This window comes from Orussus abietinus, unplaced genomic scaffold (genome assembly GCF_000612105.2).
Source record: "Orussus abietinus isolate OABI.00-Male unplaced genomic scaffold, Oabi_2.0 scaffold11, whole genome shotgun sequence".
NCBI classification, from domain to species: domain Eukaryota; kingdom Metazoa; phylum Arthropoda; class Insecta; order Hymenoptera; family Orussidae; genus Orussus; species Orussus abietinus.
Window position 1 is genome coordinate 1,741,814 of NW_019396016.1, and position 16,574 is coordinate 1,758,387.

General features: G+C 52.2%; 1 protein-coding gene across 1 annotated transcript; it reads left to right on the forward strand.

Moving 5' to 3' along the window:
- Nucleotides 1-2,491: 2,491 nt before the first annotated feature.
- On the forward strand, nucleotides 2,492-12,031 carry LOC105703986. Its single transcript, XM_023434678.1, has 4 exons — nucleotides 2,492-2,510; nucleotides 3,690-3,787; nucleotides 10,338-10,533; nucleotides 11,883-12,031. Exons 1-4 carry the CDS (start codon nucleotides 2,492-2,494, stop codon nucleotides 12,029-12,031), a joined length of 462 nt encoding a protein of 153 aa, XP_023290446.1.
- Nucleotides 12,032-16,574: the final 4,543 nt, after the last annotated feature.

Sequence of the window (16,574 nt, forward strand, 5' to 3'; positions counted from 1 at the left end):
ACTGGAATAAATGACTCCTTTATATATGCATACTCTTGACCTCTTTTTCATTAACCGTTTTTCTGTCCCCAAGATCGCGATGATATTTAGGAAATTGTACGTGGTCGCAACGATAAATCTCGCGCGAGTGTCTGCATTAACAAACTGCTCCGGGATGCGGTCCGGAGTTTGAAGCGTCACTTACGATCTAAGTGACACGACTCGTTATCGACTCCGGAGATTACCCGGATTTATTGTTCTCGATTTATGGTTATCGAGATGCGTTCGTGAGACATCGCCATCCTGACCTAAAGGATCGAAGCGGAAAGAAATGAAAAATAAAATCAGCTTCGTCCCTTTCTGCCGCGCGAGGACGGCTCGTCGTGTAGCAATTCGGTCACGGCTACCGAACAAATTGGGCAGATGTAAAATTTACAGCTCCTCCCCGGTATTGGGACTTGAACGGAGAATATCGAAGATGCCTTAAAATCTTGACAAGTGTGAACTACACGACGAAATGAAAATCGGAGTCATTTGTCGCTCGCTGGCCTTAAAGTGGAAAGTGTCAGTCGGGAGCTGAATCGGGATGCAACGCGCATCGCGCAGATTGGGATCAGAGATTACTCTTAAAAATACTCAGAAGCATCCCAACGGTAGGGATAGCGTTAAGCCCGAAACTCATTACCCCTCAATTTTGTAGCAAACGAAACTCGAAATTCGTGTCAGTGAAATTATTTACGTGCGGCAAATACAAACGGTGAGCGAAATGATATACGCAATCGACAAGGTTAATTCTTATTTTTACTTCGATGGATAGATATATTTATTCCCTGGCTCGAATCAGAATTTTTGGTCTCGTGTTTTAACAGGGGCAGAGCTATAAGTCCACGGGAACTGGGTTAAGTGAGAAGAAATCCAGGTATTCCAGAGCTATCCATTAGCACACAATCACGGTAGACTAGTATAGGAGGCGCAATTATCTAGTACCATTAGTTGACAAGAAGCAATAAAATTAGTTACAGCCGATTAAAGTTGCTTAGGCGTATTCTCAAGTCTTGGAATCGTTACCCAGCTGGAAACACCTTAATAATTGTATACCCTATACCCTCCTGCCTAATCTGGAGTGCGAGCGAGATGTCCCGTTAATTGCAGATAAAAAAAAAAAAATCACTTGGAATACCAGTCGCAGAAATGTCTCCTTCTTGGGATGTATCTTTCGAATGTCCAAACTTTACGGCATTTAAAAATGCTGACCCAAAATCACGGCTTGACCTTGCCGGAAGGAGATTCACCCACATTTGGCGAACCACTGCAGGAGAAGACGATCTCTTGAGTGATCGAGGAATATGCAAGGGAGTACTTAAATGTACCCATCGTCTTGTATTTAATTACGTGAGAAATGGCGAGAGGAATATACACCGACCAATTAAAAGGAGAATTTTTCCCACTTCGTTTGCGTTTGTCGGCTGCTTACAGTTTGTGTACGATTTCGTTCAATAAATCGCACCGCCCGGCAGAAGTAATTGGAATTCCCCACGAAAGAAGCGAGCTGACGCCTCATTTCCGAAAGCCATTTTATTTCTTGATAAGTGTACGTAGAGAAAAAAAAATTATTTTATTCATACAGAAGAGGCGAGAAGTAAACGCGATGACGAGAGGCACAAAGGAGCAGTTTGTCGAAATTTGCGGGTCCTGGGAGAACGACCTCGAGGTAAAAAGTAGTCTTATTCGGGAAGACCATGTCAAACCCGAGGTCACCGGTCAAGTCAGAAATCGTTAGTTGTCGGCCGTCACGAAGCGACGGTAAGACGTACAGATTTATACAAAGAAAAAAGTTCTCGACTCGCGACGACCTTAATCGTCATCGCGACATCCATCGCCGAAGCTTCATACGTATGTATGTTACCAAGGGGAAAACGTTTTCTAAAAAAACGAAATCAATTTCTCTGTGTACTGATTCCACGTCAGGGTCAAAGGTAACCAAATGAAATCCACCCCATTTAAATTATAAGCGTAGCAACAATTATCCCGGCGAACCTGATGAATGGCCGTACTTAGAAATATCGTTAGAAATCATACAAATGAAAACGATCTCTGCCGGAAACTAAAGAAGAGCGCAGTTGCGATGGAATAAAAAACGGGGAGAGAGATGAGTTATCGGTGCGACGCCTGGATATCCTTGGATTGTATGCTAAATTTCAGGGTCGACCTACGACAATCGCCCGGCGGTTTTGATTTAATGTGCACAACAAAAGCGGAGGCTCGCGTTTGCCATCTCGACCGTGACGGGAAGACGCCTCGAGGTTGACAAGGAAAGGTGATCTCGCGAAAAGTGACCTACTAATGAGACGGTAACGCGCACATTTATCCTCCGAGTACGTAAAAATCTGAATTTCAGCGTATTTCTGTCTTACCGACTGTAGAGTCGGGTTGAGCAATTCTTCGAAGATCGATGACGGAAAACGTGGCGCACGCGTTCCCGGTATTTCGTGGTGAACTCTTCGCTTGGAAGATGGCATTACGACCTCCAGGTACACCAAAGAAAATTCGATTTCTGAACAGCAAACTTACCTCGACATACCGATATCGCTTTCTCGTTCAAATTTCCATAAACACAAGGGAGCGATTATTCGTCCTTAATGGCTGCACTTCGTCGAGTCACATCAGCGTATGTAATACTACATAAGAGACAACGTTAACATAATTCCGGAAGCATCGAATAAGTGATACGAATTCGGTCACAGAACTCTTTAAGTTGGCGGTGCCGTTTTCGGTGTTTTCTATTGGTCGATGAATTAAATACATGGACGATAGACAATAAGCCAGATTTATCCCCCATCCGTGGCGAAGAGGGTTAATCGATAAATAACTCGAGAGCGGTCGTCGTTCGACCGCGGAATGACGATCGATAGTTTTAGCCGCATAGATCAACCGCGGAGTCTCATCCGTTCGTTTATGGGATGCCTCACCGAAATGGCTTAAAATTAGAATTTATTGGTCGAAGGTTACGCGGCCTTTACCGTACAAGGTTAAATTCTTTTACGTGCGCGCGGGACGTTCCGCGGCGTTAAGGGTAGGTCTCTCAGTATCGCTTCGACTGCCTATCGCGCAGGTCGTTTCCGCGACGCGCTCCGCGAGCTTCCGGCGCGAACGACGGTCCGGATCGTCGGCCACCTGGGTCCAGACAAAATTCCAGAAAAATATCAACGATCTTTTATCCTCCGCGTCGCCTAAGACCTCTCCGAAGAGACATCCGCGCGAGTGAAAAAATCACGGAAGCACCACGCAGCATCCGATCCTAACTCTTCCGATCGACGAGAAAAATGAAAAACTACCCGAAATCCTGAGAAATTCGTCACTTCGACCTCCGATTTTCAGGATTATCGGAATGCGGAGAGGAAGGGCGACCGAGGCATCGGAGGATCCTCGGACCCAGAGAGATCGACGCGAGGTGAAAATTCGGAGAAATCTCGCGAAGAAGGGATCGTCGAGATTCCTACGACGAATCGCGAGCATCGAGTAATAGGTGGACAGCCCCGTGAATCAACCGTGGTTTAGAGAAAAGTTCCTAAAACTCGAATCGGAGTTTTCAAGAGTGGGGGAAAATCCTTGGCTATCGGCCCGATAGTGGGCAAAAATGCTCATCGAGGATTCGTCAGCTGAGGTCTCCTGTCCGGCGTGAAGAGGACTCATCGCGATCGGGGGCTCAGCCAATTGCCCGGAGACAGTAAAGCTGCACATTTGCGAGCGAATCTACGTTTGGCTATGGGACTTCCTGGTCGGTAGCGCCGCCTATCCGATGCAACACGTGAGTACACTAAGATAAATCTGCATCGATCGAAAAGGTCGGTTTAATTTGGTTGAAAGTCTCTTTTCATCGCGCCCGGTATTTACATCGAACGCGCACTGACGTACGTCCATTTTCTATGCGAGAATAGCGAGAAGCATCGTTACTCGAAGAGCAACGTTTCGCCGCCTCGACTCGAAGGGGGCGATGCCTTCGCTCGTGGAATGCGAAACCCGGAGGGTCGGTGGAGGAAATCTCGAAAATGAGTTTTTCCACTCTTTTCCCAGTCCGAAAAAGGTTTCCCGTGTAATCGAGGGAATAAATCGGAACTCGGCGCAGGAGCGAGCGTTCGCGACGTGGATGAAACGATTTGTGTGGGAATACGGGGAGCCACCCTAGCGCGGCCCTCCGGCGAGTCGCCTCTGGTCCCGATTGCGGCCGCTCCGCGGAGGCGGCCGAGATCCGGAAACCGGGGGCGGAAAATCGCGGCGGACTGACTCGAGTGGACTCGACCGGGTCGCGGAAGCGGAGAGTGGCCGACGTATCGGGCCGTTGTTGCCTCGTTGCGCGCTCCTTGCTTATTTGCATCCCCATTAGTTAACGATCCAATTACACGGGGGACCTGGCCGCGAAGTAGCCCTCCCTTGCTACCTCTACCGAGTTACCGTCCCCTGTGATCTTTTAAGTGGTACCCGCCGAAGCGGAAACGTCGCGCGTCGTGTTTTCGTCTTCTTTGTGCGTCAATGCCTCGCCGCCCTGGTGCGTAAACGAATTTCCGACGATTCGGGGGAATCGGCGCGTTCTTCCTTTCCAGAAAATCCGCTGGAGCGGAAGTGCCCTCGCTCGAGGAAACGAGCGGTCGTCGGGCAACGGACATATTTCTTTCTCGTTACTGGACGACAGCCCGAAAAAAGGAGGCGTGTCTCGGTGAATCTCGCTGGTTACGTCTCGTTTGCCGGAGGACTCCCCGTTCCGATCCTCTGCCTTCGTTACGTAGCAGGTGGAATACTCACGACTGAAACCGAACGAGGTAGTCGATTGCGCAACGACGTTGGAGGTGACGTCCGCGAAGAATTATTGCGAATTATCTCGCCAGTTTCCCCGAATTCGATTCCAAATATTCAGTGAATCGTCGCCTCGATTCATGCGTAATTCCTTCGACCGATCCTCGTTCCTCCTGCACGACACCCCACATCGGGGAGCCAAGACGCTCGCTGTCAAGAACGAGGGGCAATCGACGAGTTTGCGTGTCACTCCTCCCCTCGGAGCCGCGCCCTTTGACTGAAAGAACGAGCCTTAATTTATTATCGATGGCGTTAGGTTATACCGTTCTCGATAGACCGTTTAAGAGAAAAAACGAGGAATAACTGGCTCGAATCGTGGCACATCATCGTCGTTTACCGCCATAGTCCGGAACTTACCTCCTGCAATAAATCGCTTCGAATTCCCCCTTTTGCCATCGGCCCCGTCCGACCGTTCCTCGCGAATGGAAACAACCCCCTCGACGCGAGATCTCAATCCCCGTAACGGTTTCCCATTGCCGCGGAGCGATGCTTTGCGTTTAAAGGGCGTCTTTCGGTTCACCCCAAGGATGGTATCCGGGAAAAAATTTTCGAAAAATGAGAATCTCATCGGATCCGTTCGATACATGGGATGGAGGAGGGCCTCCGAGCGTCCCTTGCTTTTCCATTGTACGTTTCCGGGAGCAAATATAGGCGAACTTTTGGTATCTTGGAAATTGACTATAGGGTGCAGCCGCGACGATAATCGATTACGCGACGTATATATCGTAGGGATTGTAGGGTAGGTGTAGGATGCCAGTTAGCTGGAAAATTGCAGTAGTTCCTTGCCAGAGGAGGCAGGATCTCCCGTTGCGTAGCGTATAATCAAATGACGCAATTATCCCATTCGACGTAGTTACACCCCAGAGGGAAGTTTCTACTTCCTAATTCTGGTCTCCCTGCGAAGGGAAAGTTGTACTCTCGAATAGGCGGGAACCCCCCCATGGTTTATGCCTCGGCGATGAAACGGACGGAACGCCTTAATGGTCACTTTTTTTAGGACAACCGGAAGAGAGCGAAAGTTTTGATTCCGCATCGCGACGCCGAGTCCTCTGCCGAGGACAATTATTTTTATGGGAAATGTCGGTAAATTTCCAGACTCCTCCCTCGGTTCATCCCGTGCGGGAACATGTTGCTAATACACCCACGTTCATATATGAATTTAATTACGGCCTTTGCCGAGCGCTCGTACGACATCCTGACAGAGGAGCTCTTTCGTCCCCTCTCTCTTGTCTACCCGTTCATTCGCTTCCTTTACATTTCTCGACGATTATTGCATTCACCGTGGGTGGCGATGGAGGAATTTTTAATTGACCCATCGATGAGGGGTGCCGACTTTCCGTTTGCATCGCCAATGGCTCGATTCTCTCCTAATCCTCTCGTACGTTTCGTTATTCCGCGACGGAGCTCGAGGTAGGAACCTAATACCTGAGGAAGGTATTTTTTCGGATCACGGCCGCGCCGTGTGAAATGTAAATTACGTCGGCCGCGTCAAACTGAAATTGCAAATGCAAATTGAGTCGCGATTCGCCTCGCGTTACGTACGGCGTGGACGCGCACTCTCGCGTAGACACGTTCGTCAAATCATTGGTTATTGTTTGCCGACAATCAACGTGAATTATTGCCGTCCAGTGGCGTGGCTTTAAATCTTCGAGATACCGGAGAAAAGAGCGACCTCTGTAACGACGGCCAGGCGCTATAAACGGGGTCCGACGCGAGGCGTCGAAAACGTAGGTGTCACGTTCATTTTGCATGTATCGAAGAGGAGGGGAAAATAGAAAAGTAAAATTAAAATGTCGGGCTCCAACCGTGGCAACCGGTAGTCCATTCCGCACACGTGTCCGCTGGTTCGTAGGGTTCAGGTGTAATCGATTATATGTACTCGGCACACGTGGGCGAGATGTCGGAGTGTCCTTTACGCGCCGCTTTTGTATGTCAAAGTGCGCCAACCTTGCCCGTTTTGTTGCTGCACGTGGGGTCAAAGTTCAATCGTTGTATCGAATCGGGACGAAATTAATTCGCCGACTACTTCCCCGGAGTTCCTTGCGACATTCGGCGCTTCCGCTCCGTGTTCACCTCCAGGGCGTACACCGTCCGAACAGGACTTTTTTTCCCGAGATAATTGTCCCAATAAATCGGCGCGATCCGAGTCGAAGTGCCGAGCGAGAAACTATTACTTTGAGTGCCCCACACCCCTCGCGTCAAACTACGAGTTCACGGGGCTTAAGTAATTATATTTTCTGGGAGTTATAAGTGCTTCGTAACCCGATTCCCGCGATACCCGGTAACTAGAAATCGACGATTTTCATTAGGCCGACGTTCCTTTGCGACGCATTCGTCCGTTTGGCGTTACCACAAAGGCAGGTAAACCGGGTCTCGTACGTGCAATAACCAATATCGCGGTGCGCGGCCTTCGTTGCAATCCCGTCGACGTTCACCGGATTGCGGATTTCGTTTACTTGGACCATCCGATTAATGTTTACCCGGCACAGTCCATTCGAAATCCGCTCACGTGGTAGCCGGCCAGAGTTGCGCTCGCGAAATTTCATTTTCGTGCTCGACAACATTAGGAAACGATCGGCTCCGCTCGTCGAGACGCGGTATTCGCGCTCTGTATTCGAGTGCACGCCCTCGAGGGTGATTTGTCTCGGCCAAGTGCGAGATCCTTCAATTTTCCGAGCTGCCCTCGGCAGAGACCGCGAAAGGGAGGGAGAGAGGGCGAGAAAAGGACGCGACGAAAGGGGATATTAGTTACGCGACTCCGACGTCATTTTGATGCCGCCCTTGTCGTCTCGGTCCGGATTACGTCCATCTCGCACGAGTACATCCCCAAGCGTGAGTGGTACCGGAGTGATCCGGAGAAAGTATTTGGAATTCTCGCCGAGATTCCCCGGGTATGTGGTCTCCGATTCCGCTAGATTCTGGCGAGGGCAAAGGGAGCGGGAACGCCGCCGGGTGACGGAAGGAACGTGGGACGGGCGTAAGAATAAGCTCGCGTAAAAAGGCGCGGCAGAAAATTGGATTCGTCTCCGGTGCTCGCCTCTTTCATTACTCGATCGAGAATCCGCCATCAGTTGAGCCTCAAGGAGACCCGAAATTTCTTCGGCCCACCGCCGCGATGTCGCCGAATAAATTCTCCCGAAGAGACTCGTAAGCTCCTCCCTTCTCACGGTAATAGAGTCGTGAGTTTCTTTGCGGGTGGATCGAAGCTGTGCCTCTGGACGCGGTGAATCCCTCCACCCTGACGGATACTCGCCTTTCTCGTTGCATGGACTCGAACCTTCCTTTTTATTTTTTATTTCTACAAGGGATGCATTTCAGCGGGGCATGGGTAGTCGTTTTTCATCGTTAAGACCGAGCAACGCGGTGCATATGCGATTTAGTGGGTGTAGGGAAAATTTCACAGTAATTATTCACTGGGAAGATGGCGAGGGTTCGGTAAAAGGTATCGCGGGCTATCGTAACGAGCACGAGCGCCGATTTTTCAGCTATTAATGCATACGGCAATTTGTACGTAACAAGGTAGAGATGCTCCCCCCTTGGATAGCTTTTTCCCGGTGGTTGTAAATTTCTCAAGAGATGCAGTTTTCGTTAGGGAACGAACTTCAGTTTGGACATGGGTCCTTTATCCACGGAGGACGTCCTTCTCGATTTTCTTCCCTGCAATCGTAGTAAGTAAATCCAGGGGCACTCGGCGAATGCCGTTTCCGTTTCCTTTTGCACTTTATTAAATAGTCGTGCCTACTTCTTGATTTCCTCGAGACCTCCCACCGCTTGAAAGTTTTCCCTCCCGATCCGCGCGATTTTTCTAGAGTTTCACTTGGTGGAGCAACGTAACGACACGGAAAACTCGTCCCCGGGCAGGACCTTTGATTTCGCGTTAAAGAACGTCCCGCGATAGGGTATCGTCGATCGATATGCAATTAAATTTGAGGTCTACCGCGAGATAGAGCGACTCGAATAAATATTTTCCCAGGTATATTCGTTTCGGCAAATATCGCTCCCCGATCGCGCTAGCGCGATTCCCCGATTTTTCCGCTTTTATTTCCCGACGATATACCTTTGAACGCGCGATTTGCGAATGGCCGGAATAATAAATGCAGCGCTTACGAGAGTGTGGCTTGCCAATTTTGGCAATGAATTCGAAGTCGTTATTCCGAGACTAAAAACGCATTTTTACCCTCGAAAGTCGCACGCTGGGCATCGGTAGGGCGATTCGAATTATTTAACGAGGAGCAATAATTTATCGAAAGGCAGAATCGATGGGAGAATTTACAGTTCGCGGCAGAAATTTAATAAAATCGATTGATCTCTCGGGCTCCCTTCGTCTTCCCCGAGATCGTCCCTAAGGGGTACCGCGTTAACTTTAACGACGCGGCGTTTCAGGAAATTTTCCAGGCTGTACAGGGCGGTGTACAACAAATTTGATTACATCTTACATTTTCCGAATACGATTAGGGGACATACATAGAATTTTAATGACGTCGGTGCCCGCGTGCATAAAATGGCAACGGGGATATCGATACCAACCGTGAGACGAAAAAGTCGCCCGGTCTCTATTCATTCGAGAAGCTTCATTTTTTTTCCGACATTTTCTGCCAATAATTGCGACTTTCACCGGGCCGAGGCAATTCTCGAAAAAGCCCTCGCTTTTCCGCTCTCTCTTCTACGTATCGATAGAATGCCCTCGATTTCAGAAGTTCATGGATGAATTTTAGGTAGGTCTTCTTCGTAATGTAGGTAATATCTCAATCGTTAATAATCGACATCCGGTGATCAGCGAATCGATCGCGAGATCCAGGACGAGAATAGAGGTCTAGGAACTTGTGGGTGGTTTGCGAAATTTTTCCCCTCGTGAAACCGCCCGGAATAGGCCAAGGTTCGATCGGGTCAACGTAATTTGTAGCGCGAGGGAGGGCTCGTTTATACGCCGTTGGTTTAAGGTCGAAAATTCGATTAGATAGTTCGCCCGACTTAGATTCGACTTTTCTTAACGCTTCGTCGAGCGCTCGTGGTCGGATCTCCGTTATCCACCGTTTCTATCTCAAAGTCGCGTAGTTTCCCTCTGTTCTGGAACACCCCTAACTAAAAGATCCAAGTATATCCGGGCTCGGCAACCGGAATAAAAACCAACGACTCCCTGAGAAACTTGCCAACTAATCCGCCGTCCGCCTTCCGCGCTTTCTCTCGGCTGCAACAGGTGTACGCGCACGGGTGCACTCGCGCGCGATGCACACCGGCGCATTTCGGTCCGTGGAGACGTTCCGTGCGTTTACTCGGGTAATCGATCCTTGTCGCGACGTCCAGAGGTGTGCCAGCCAATCCGCCGATTCCGAGGGAGTTAGGGACGCGAAGTTTCGTTAAATTCGAAACACGATCCGGACGAGACGAGGCTCCGACTCGGTTTCCTCGTTCCTCTGGCTTCGCGTTTCTCGATCGCTCTATCCCCGTCCGCGTTCCGAATATCCTCGTGTGGACAAAATTCCTGCTAACGAAAGGTCCGGTCTCAGTCCGTAGGCATAGAAGTGCGGGTGACGAACGAGATCCCCGCGCCCTCGGGAAACGGGGGCGACAGGAGGGACGCCGCCCCCCCATGGATCGCCACGTCCGCATCCGGCCAGGCGACGCCACCCACGCCGACGAATCCGCACCAGTACTTGTCGCCCCACGTCTTCCAAGGACGGAACTCGCTATGTTCCGCGAACGGTAAGTCGAGACGTCTCTCCCTCTTCGTCGACCCGACGTCCCCTGGGAGACCGCCCTAGGCGGGTCGACTCGGAGTGGAGACGCGACCGGTCGACCGGAAGTCTCCCAGGAGAGGACCCCTAAGGCAGCGAGCCAGGTCCTCGCGGCGGGCCCCTTCGAACGCGGAAGGCAATTATCGGCACGCGTACCATGCGTCCTCGGACTCTCTAAAATAGCCGAACGCTATTAATCGCGGGCACTCAACCAGTTTGAAACTAGGCACGGGCATTTAACCGGCGACCCCGCGAACTCTTTCCCATATCGTCGACGAGCCCGCCCGAGAGGGAAACGGCGCAGCGCGCGGAGTCTTGCTGGCTGAAATCCTGGCTGTCGCGGGCCTTTGTGCGGGGAAAACGCTGGGATGAATTTTCGGCTCGTCGGCAACAGGCGGCTCTTGGGAGTTCAGGGGAAACTCGGGGCGCGGGGAAGGTTATTACTTCGGTGATTATTTGAAATAACTTTGACCATTATACGGCTCGCTCGCGGCGGCGTTCGATGATTACGGGGACCTCTAACTGCCGCGTTTTCGGCGACGAGCAATGCGATACGCACCGGCTGGACTTCCGAGGGGGATTCTCGCGATTTCTCGCGGATTCTGGACCCTCGATCGATCGATCGACCCCTCGAAGGGGCTCCTCCGCATCGTCACGAGATCATTTTACGCGGGCTCGTAGGGGCGACGTAACTCTTTTTCATTCGGTAGTATCGGATTTCCCAACAAGTCGAGCGATCGATGACACTCCCGGAGTGTCGCATTTAATTGGCACCGAGAGCCGCGTTTCAAAGGGCTCGCGTTCCCTCCTCCACTGGGCGTGCATTTTGCGACCGTTGAGTTCAATACTTTCTTTTGTGCGAGCTCCCGAGTTTGCGACGCCGAAGGGGATCGAGTCCTTTCCGAGGACTCGAGTCGGCGCTCGAAGATCTCGTTCCTTCTAACGCGACGAGCGTCCCGGCGCCTCTCGGGAGCGACGCCAGCACGGAACCGGGGAATTTAATAGCCGCGTTATCTTCGATTAGCGCGGTTGCTTCCGTCCCGGTAATGCAACTCGAATTCGAGGAGAACGCGCGGGAAGGAATTCCACGCGGCGGTGAAATAATGGAATCGATAACTGGCGGCCAGTCGGAGAGATTCCGCTCGTCGGTGCTCTTGTTTATCGGGACTTTCGAGGGGACGTTTCGGTGGCTCCCTTTAATATTCCCCCGGCGTCGGGTCCTCGTCGACGAACTCTCGAGGTCCTCGCGCCCCCTCGGACGTTCCGGCCGACCCCGCGAAATTCGTTTAGAGGCTCACGCTCACTCTCCTTTTTCAGATTACACTCTGCGCAGGAGGCGTCCCATGACCCTGCGGATCGGACCCCGATTGAGTCTGCCCTGCAGAAGCACATCGGCTCCGACCACTACGACCGACGGGGAGTGGCCCGCCTTAAGGTACTTACTCGATTACCCGTACTCAGCCTAATTGCATGCGCCAGTCGCCCCGAGATGCATCCCGCGACAATGTACCCGCGCTCCGTGCCGGCGCATCCCGAACTCGAAAAATCCTGCCATACTACAACAAAAGAACGGAAAAGAATTTCGATCCGCCGATCGAGCATTACCTGTACTTTTTAATCCACGATGAAGCCGTCTTACCGAAGAGCGTCGCGGTGGGTATCTCGCGGTCCAGACTTTTCGTTCGGAACGTCCGTACTAACGGAGTTCCGAAGAAGGAGTTCGCCTTTATCGACGGAAGTTTCTTACCTTCCGACGTTTCTCCCTTCCATGCCGACGGTGAACTTTCCGACTGGGCGGCGAGTGCCTTCGGAATCTACCCTGCCATCTTTCGGGCGTTCTCGCCGGCCGCCTTGCCTAGGTTACCGACGGCCGCCGGCGACCGAGTGTGGCCGCTCTCGGAGGAACGGCGCGCCAGGCGCCAGTTACCTCGTGGAAGCCGGTTGGGGGTGCGTCGCGCGCCGCGGGGAGCACATTTTCTCCTGGAGCGCGCGCGCGATCACGCTCCGCGACTCCGACCCCCGACGCGTCGCGCGTGTCCCAACAGGTTGCGCCCGCCAGCGGGCCGCGCGCGTTTCGCCCTGGTTGCCAGTCCAGGTTTCCGATCGAGTGCCGTGAAAAGTGCACCCCAGCGCCGTCGCGACCAATCGGCGCACTACGGAGTTCCCCAAGAGAGGACGGAAGAAACGCTTGTGCATCGTAACGGGAGTGTAACGGTCGCGTAACGGTCGCCCAGTCAATTTTCGCGAAGATTTCGAACTCTTTTCCGAGGGAGCGACGCCGCCTTCCTCGGAAGGGAGGCGCGGCGCGAACGCGACGCGAGCAAGGAATAAAAAAAGACGCCACGCGAAACCCGGTCTCCGGTAACAGGAGCGGTGAGTTACACCGGAGATTAAAATCGACCCTGGGGGTCTCGGGGCTCGAAAGAAGTCGGTTCAAGTTGTGCGCGGCGCCGCGAGCGAGATCCTCTCGACTTCACTCGAGAAGTGAAAACGCGCGACGACTCGGTCGACGCCTTCCTACGACTGTATCAAGCGGCGTGAGTAGTCTGGAGAAGGTGGAAAAGTTCTAGTCGCTTCCGACTGGTGGTTGGACGTGAAAGCAAAATGGAACGCGGTGATCGCGACGAATCGTCGATTTTTTAAAACAAAAACGAAGAAGTAGGTTCTTCTCTCGTTTCACAGTTTATTACCATTCGCATTCGCATTTATATTTATCGTCAACGGAATTTTATTACACGCACGTACGGTTTTTAATTTCGACTCGTCTGAGAAGCCACTCGGTGGACGTGCTCCCGATCTGGCGAATTTTATATTAAAATCGTTATATCATTGCTACCTCGTCCAAATTATTCTTCTCGTTGAACCGGAAGGGACGCCACGCGACTGGAGGAAATCGCCGATAACGCATTCGTTTAACGCATAAAAATTCGTGGAAAAAAATAAAAGTCGTACTTTATGGGGAACCGCGATAGAGTATTTATACGTAGGATCGCTCGGGTCGCGGAGGTCAACGTCGCGGATACGTACGGGCGGATTCTCGGTTTTTCGTTGAATCGTCTCCCCTCGTGCCGTCCGTGTAATCCCAGCGTAGGGGCGACGCGGAGCGCGGCTTTCTCGAGTTGCGGCCGGGCCGCACCGTCGACCGGCGAGCGAGCCCCGCGTTGCGGGAGCGCGCCTGGAAACCCATTTAAAATCGTTGCGATTCGTTGGGAGGACTCGTAGAGAGCCGTCGAGGACCTCGGCGCGGCTGGCGATCGGTACTCTCGGCAATGCCACGAGAGGAGTGCATTATTCATCCGGCGAGCTCGGAGGTCGAGGGGCTCACCTTTCTCCCGCTAATTACGCACGTAATTCCGAAGCAGACGCGAAGTGTGCGAGCACGTGTACCAAGGTGCAACGAAGTACAGCGGGGTGCAACGCCCCCCACGAGCCAAAGGCTAAAGGGAGCGTTTTGGCCGGATCCAGGGACTCCTTTCGATCTTAGTCCCGCTCCTTCGAGTCTCGAATCGTCCTTTTCAGCCGTCCCTTCGAGGGACGCTCCCCTTTCTTCGGCGAATCCGTCTTATTTGCGAAAACCTGGCACGGCTCGCGCGGGGCGCGAAAGGAACGCGGAGGGTCCGTTCACCCGTGGCGGAGGGACGGAATTTGAATTTATTCCCTATCCGACATCTCTCGTTTGTTGTTTACGCGATGTAATGGCGTCGGCCCTCGAAGCGACCGTATTTTCCTCGATCGAATCGTTAAGCACATTCGAGAGTTTATTGGGAATTACTGACGCTCGCTTAGAGCACCGGTCGCGTTATGGGATAAATCACCCGCGATGAAATTATTGTAAATTATCGGAATTTCGGCGAGCGCCCTCGGTAATCCTCTCCTCGCGACCCGCGACGCAATTCCGCATTCCGCAGGAGGAGCCGGATTTCCGTTTTTTCCCCTTACTTTCGAGGCGACGCGTTTTTAACCGTGCTTCGAATATAACGCTGCTCGCGACGGGGTCGGCGCGAAATTCATGGCGAAATTTTTACGCGTTTTCGAGGATTCGGAAAATGCGACCGGCGTCGCGTTAACGCTCGGGTTGCCCGATCATTCGTGAGATATCGCCGCGGATTCGAATTTCCGATACGTGGGAAATAAATAATTCAGCCTCCGTATACAAAATACCATCGATCACCGTCGCGTGGGATGTTGGACGGCGTCGTTGGTCGCTTCGCGTGGTGTACGCCTTAAATGTAATCGCAGACGTATCGCGCACGGTGAAATGGCTCGGCACGCGAAACCGCTATCGATTTCCAATTATCTCAATTTGCTCGACACTCATGGGTCCTCGGGAAGGGCTCGTCTCCGGTTCGAATAACGAACTCGAGCGGTCGCTGGAAAATGCGATTCCGTCGACGAGACCCTCGAATCGGAGGGACTTATGAAAATGCATCTCGTCCTCCGGGCCGAGTCGTTTGAGTGTCTAACGATTTTCTTCAATTTCTCTCCCCGGCATCTTGCATACGTATAATCGGCGGGACCGTTTTTCGCTCTCTCGATATTATCGCCCTTCGCAAAAATTTCCGTCTCGGTTTGCCGGCAATAACACGGGCGGCCGGTGGCATCGCAACGATCTCGTCGGATTATTATACACGCATTTTCCCGCGGAAGATCCCATCGTCGACGTCCGACTCGGCATTTTCGAGGACATTCCATTCCCGTGACCTTTTGAGGCCATTCCGTTCTTTTGAATTCGCGAGCCTCCCGTGACGCTTCTTCCGCGCGGAATCTCTCGAGTCTCGCCCTGAGGGTGCTTTTGCAGGTGGAATCCTCGCGAATTCGAGATCGCGACTGCGAGTAATCCTTGCTTCTCGAGGAGGGATCGGCGAAGACGGAAGCCGGGAAAGACCGGCGGATATCCTCGGGCCAATTACCGCGGTGGACGCGCGGAAGAGAGGCAGGGTCGCTTCCTCGGGCTTAACCCGTAAGACGAACGCGACCTATTCCGGCCGTTCGCTTCCCGTGAGAGAGCCATCGATATCTCGGCTTTTTACGGGCCATCCGCGAGGGTCGTTCGGTTTCGCGGACTTCCTTTGGTCGAGTCGTCGCGGAATCGCCGCGGATCGCGATGCCTCAGGTAGACGTCGCTCGTAACGCCCGAAGAATTACCTGCGAGCACGTAATACCGTTCCGCACCCGAGGAAGTCCCTCTCCTTTTACGAACGCGTTATGACATCCACCGAGTGTCGTCGGTCACGCAAGATTTTATACCCCGTCCTCATGCCGTATACAAATAGGTCATATGCAGATCGAAGCACGAACAGCTTCGCGAGAATTTCGATCCCACTCGACTTTCGAGATATCGAAGAGGTCCGAGAAATAAGCCTTTGAGATGAAAATCTGATTTCGCCGATCGAACGCCACGAGTCGGCAATTTGGCGATCGGCCCCTCTACTCGATGAACCTTGGCCTCCGAAGAATGAGCGATATTTTTTACGACGTTTATCGCGTGGTAGTCCACCCTCGAGATAAAGAGCACCATCGAGATTATTTCCATGTTTCCGATAGGCGGTGGAACGGTTATGACATGGTCGAAAGGGGGCGTTGCGGAATCGGAGAAATCAGAGGTGTAAGTTTAAATGGTAACGGGGTGCTAAGACCCTAATTCCGTGCAACGTTAAACCCCATTTCCCGTTACGCTCGTTCTCTTTGTGAAACGAGCTCGTAGCGTCCCTGTAATCGTGGCCGAGTGGTCGTGTAATTCGGCCGAGGTCGCGCATCTCCGATTTCTGCGATGACAATGTCGAGCCGGTCGTGACCATCGCAGGGGTCCGAAATTCTAGCGCGAATGCGTACCCTTTCTTTTACCCCCTTTCCCATCGATTGGACTTGAACTCCGAGCGACCGAAATGAGAAGTTTCCCTTTCGCTCCGATTCCTCTTTTCCTTCCTCGGAGGCCGGTACCTTTTTTTTTCGGGTCCCACCGAAATACGTGAGTTTGTTCCCGGGTTAAGCTCTCGTCGCGCGGTGGAG

Excerpts from the sequence above, each read along its gene's own strand:
- LOC105703986 (XM_023434678.1), top strand. Across the intron at positions 3,788-10,337 it reads CCGCCTATCCGATGCAACAC|TCCGTAGGCATAGAAGTGCG; the intron begins GTGAGTACACTA and ends GTCCGGTCTCAG. Across the intron at positions 10,534-11,882 it reads CTCGCTATGTTCCGCGAACG|ATTACACTCTGCGCAGGAGG; the intron begins GTAAGTCGAGAC and ends CTCCTTTTTCAG.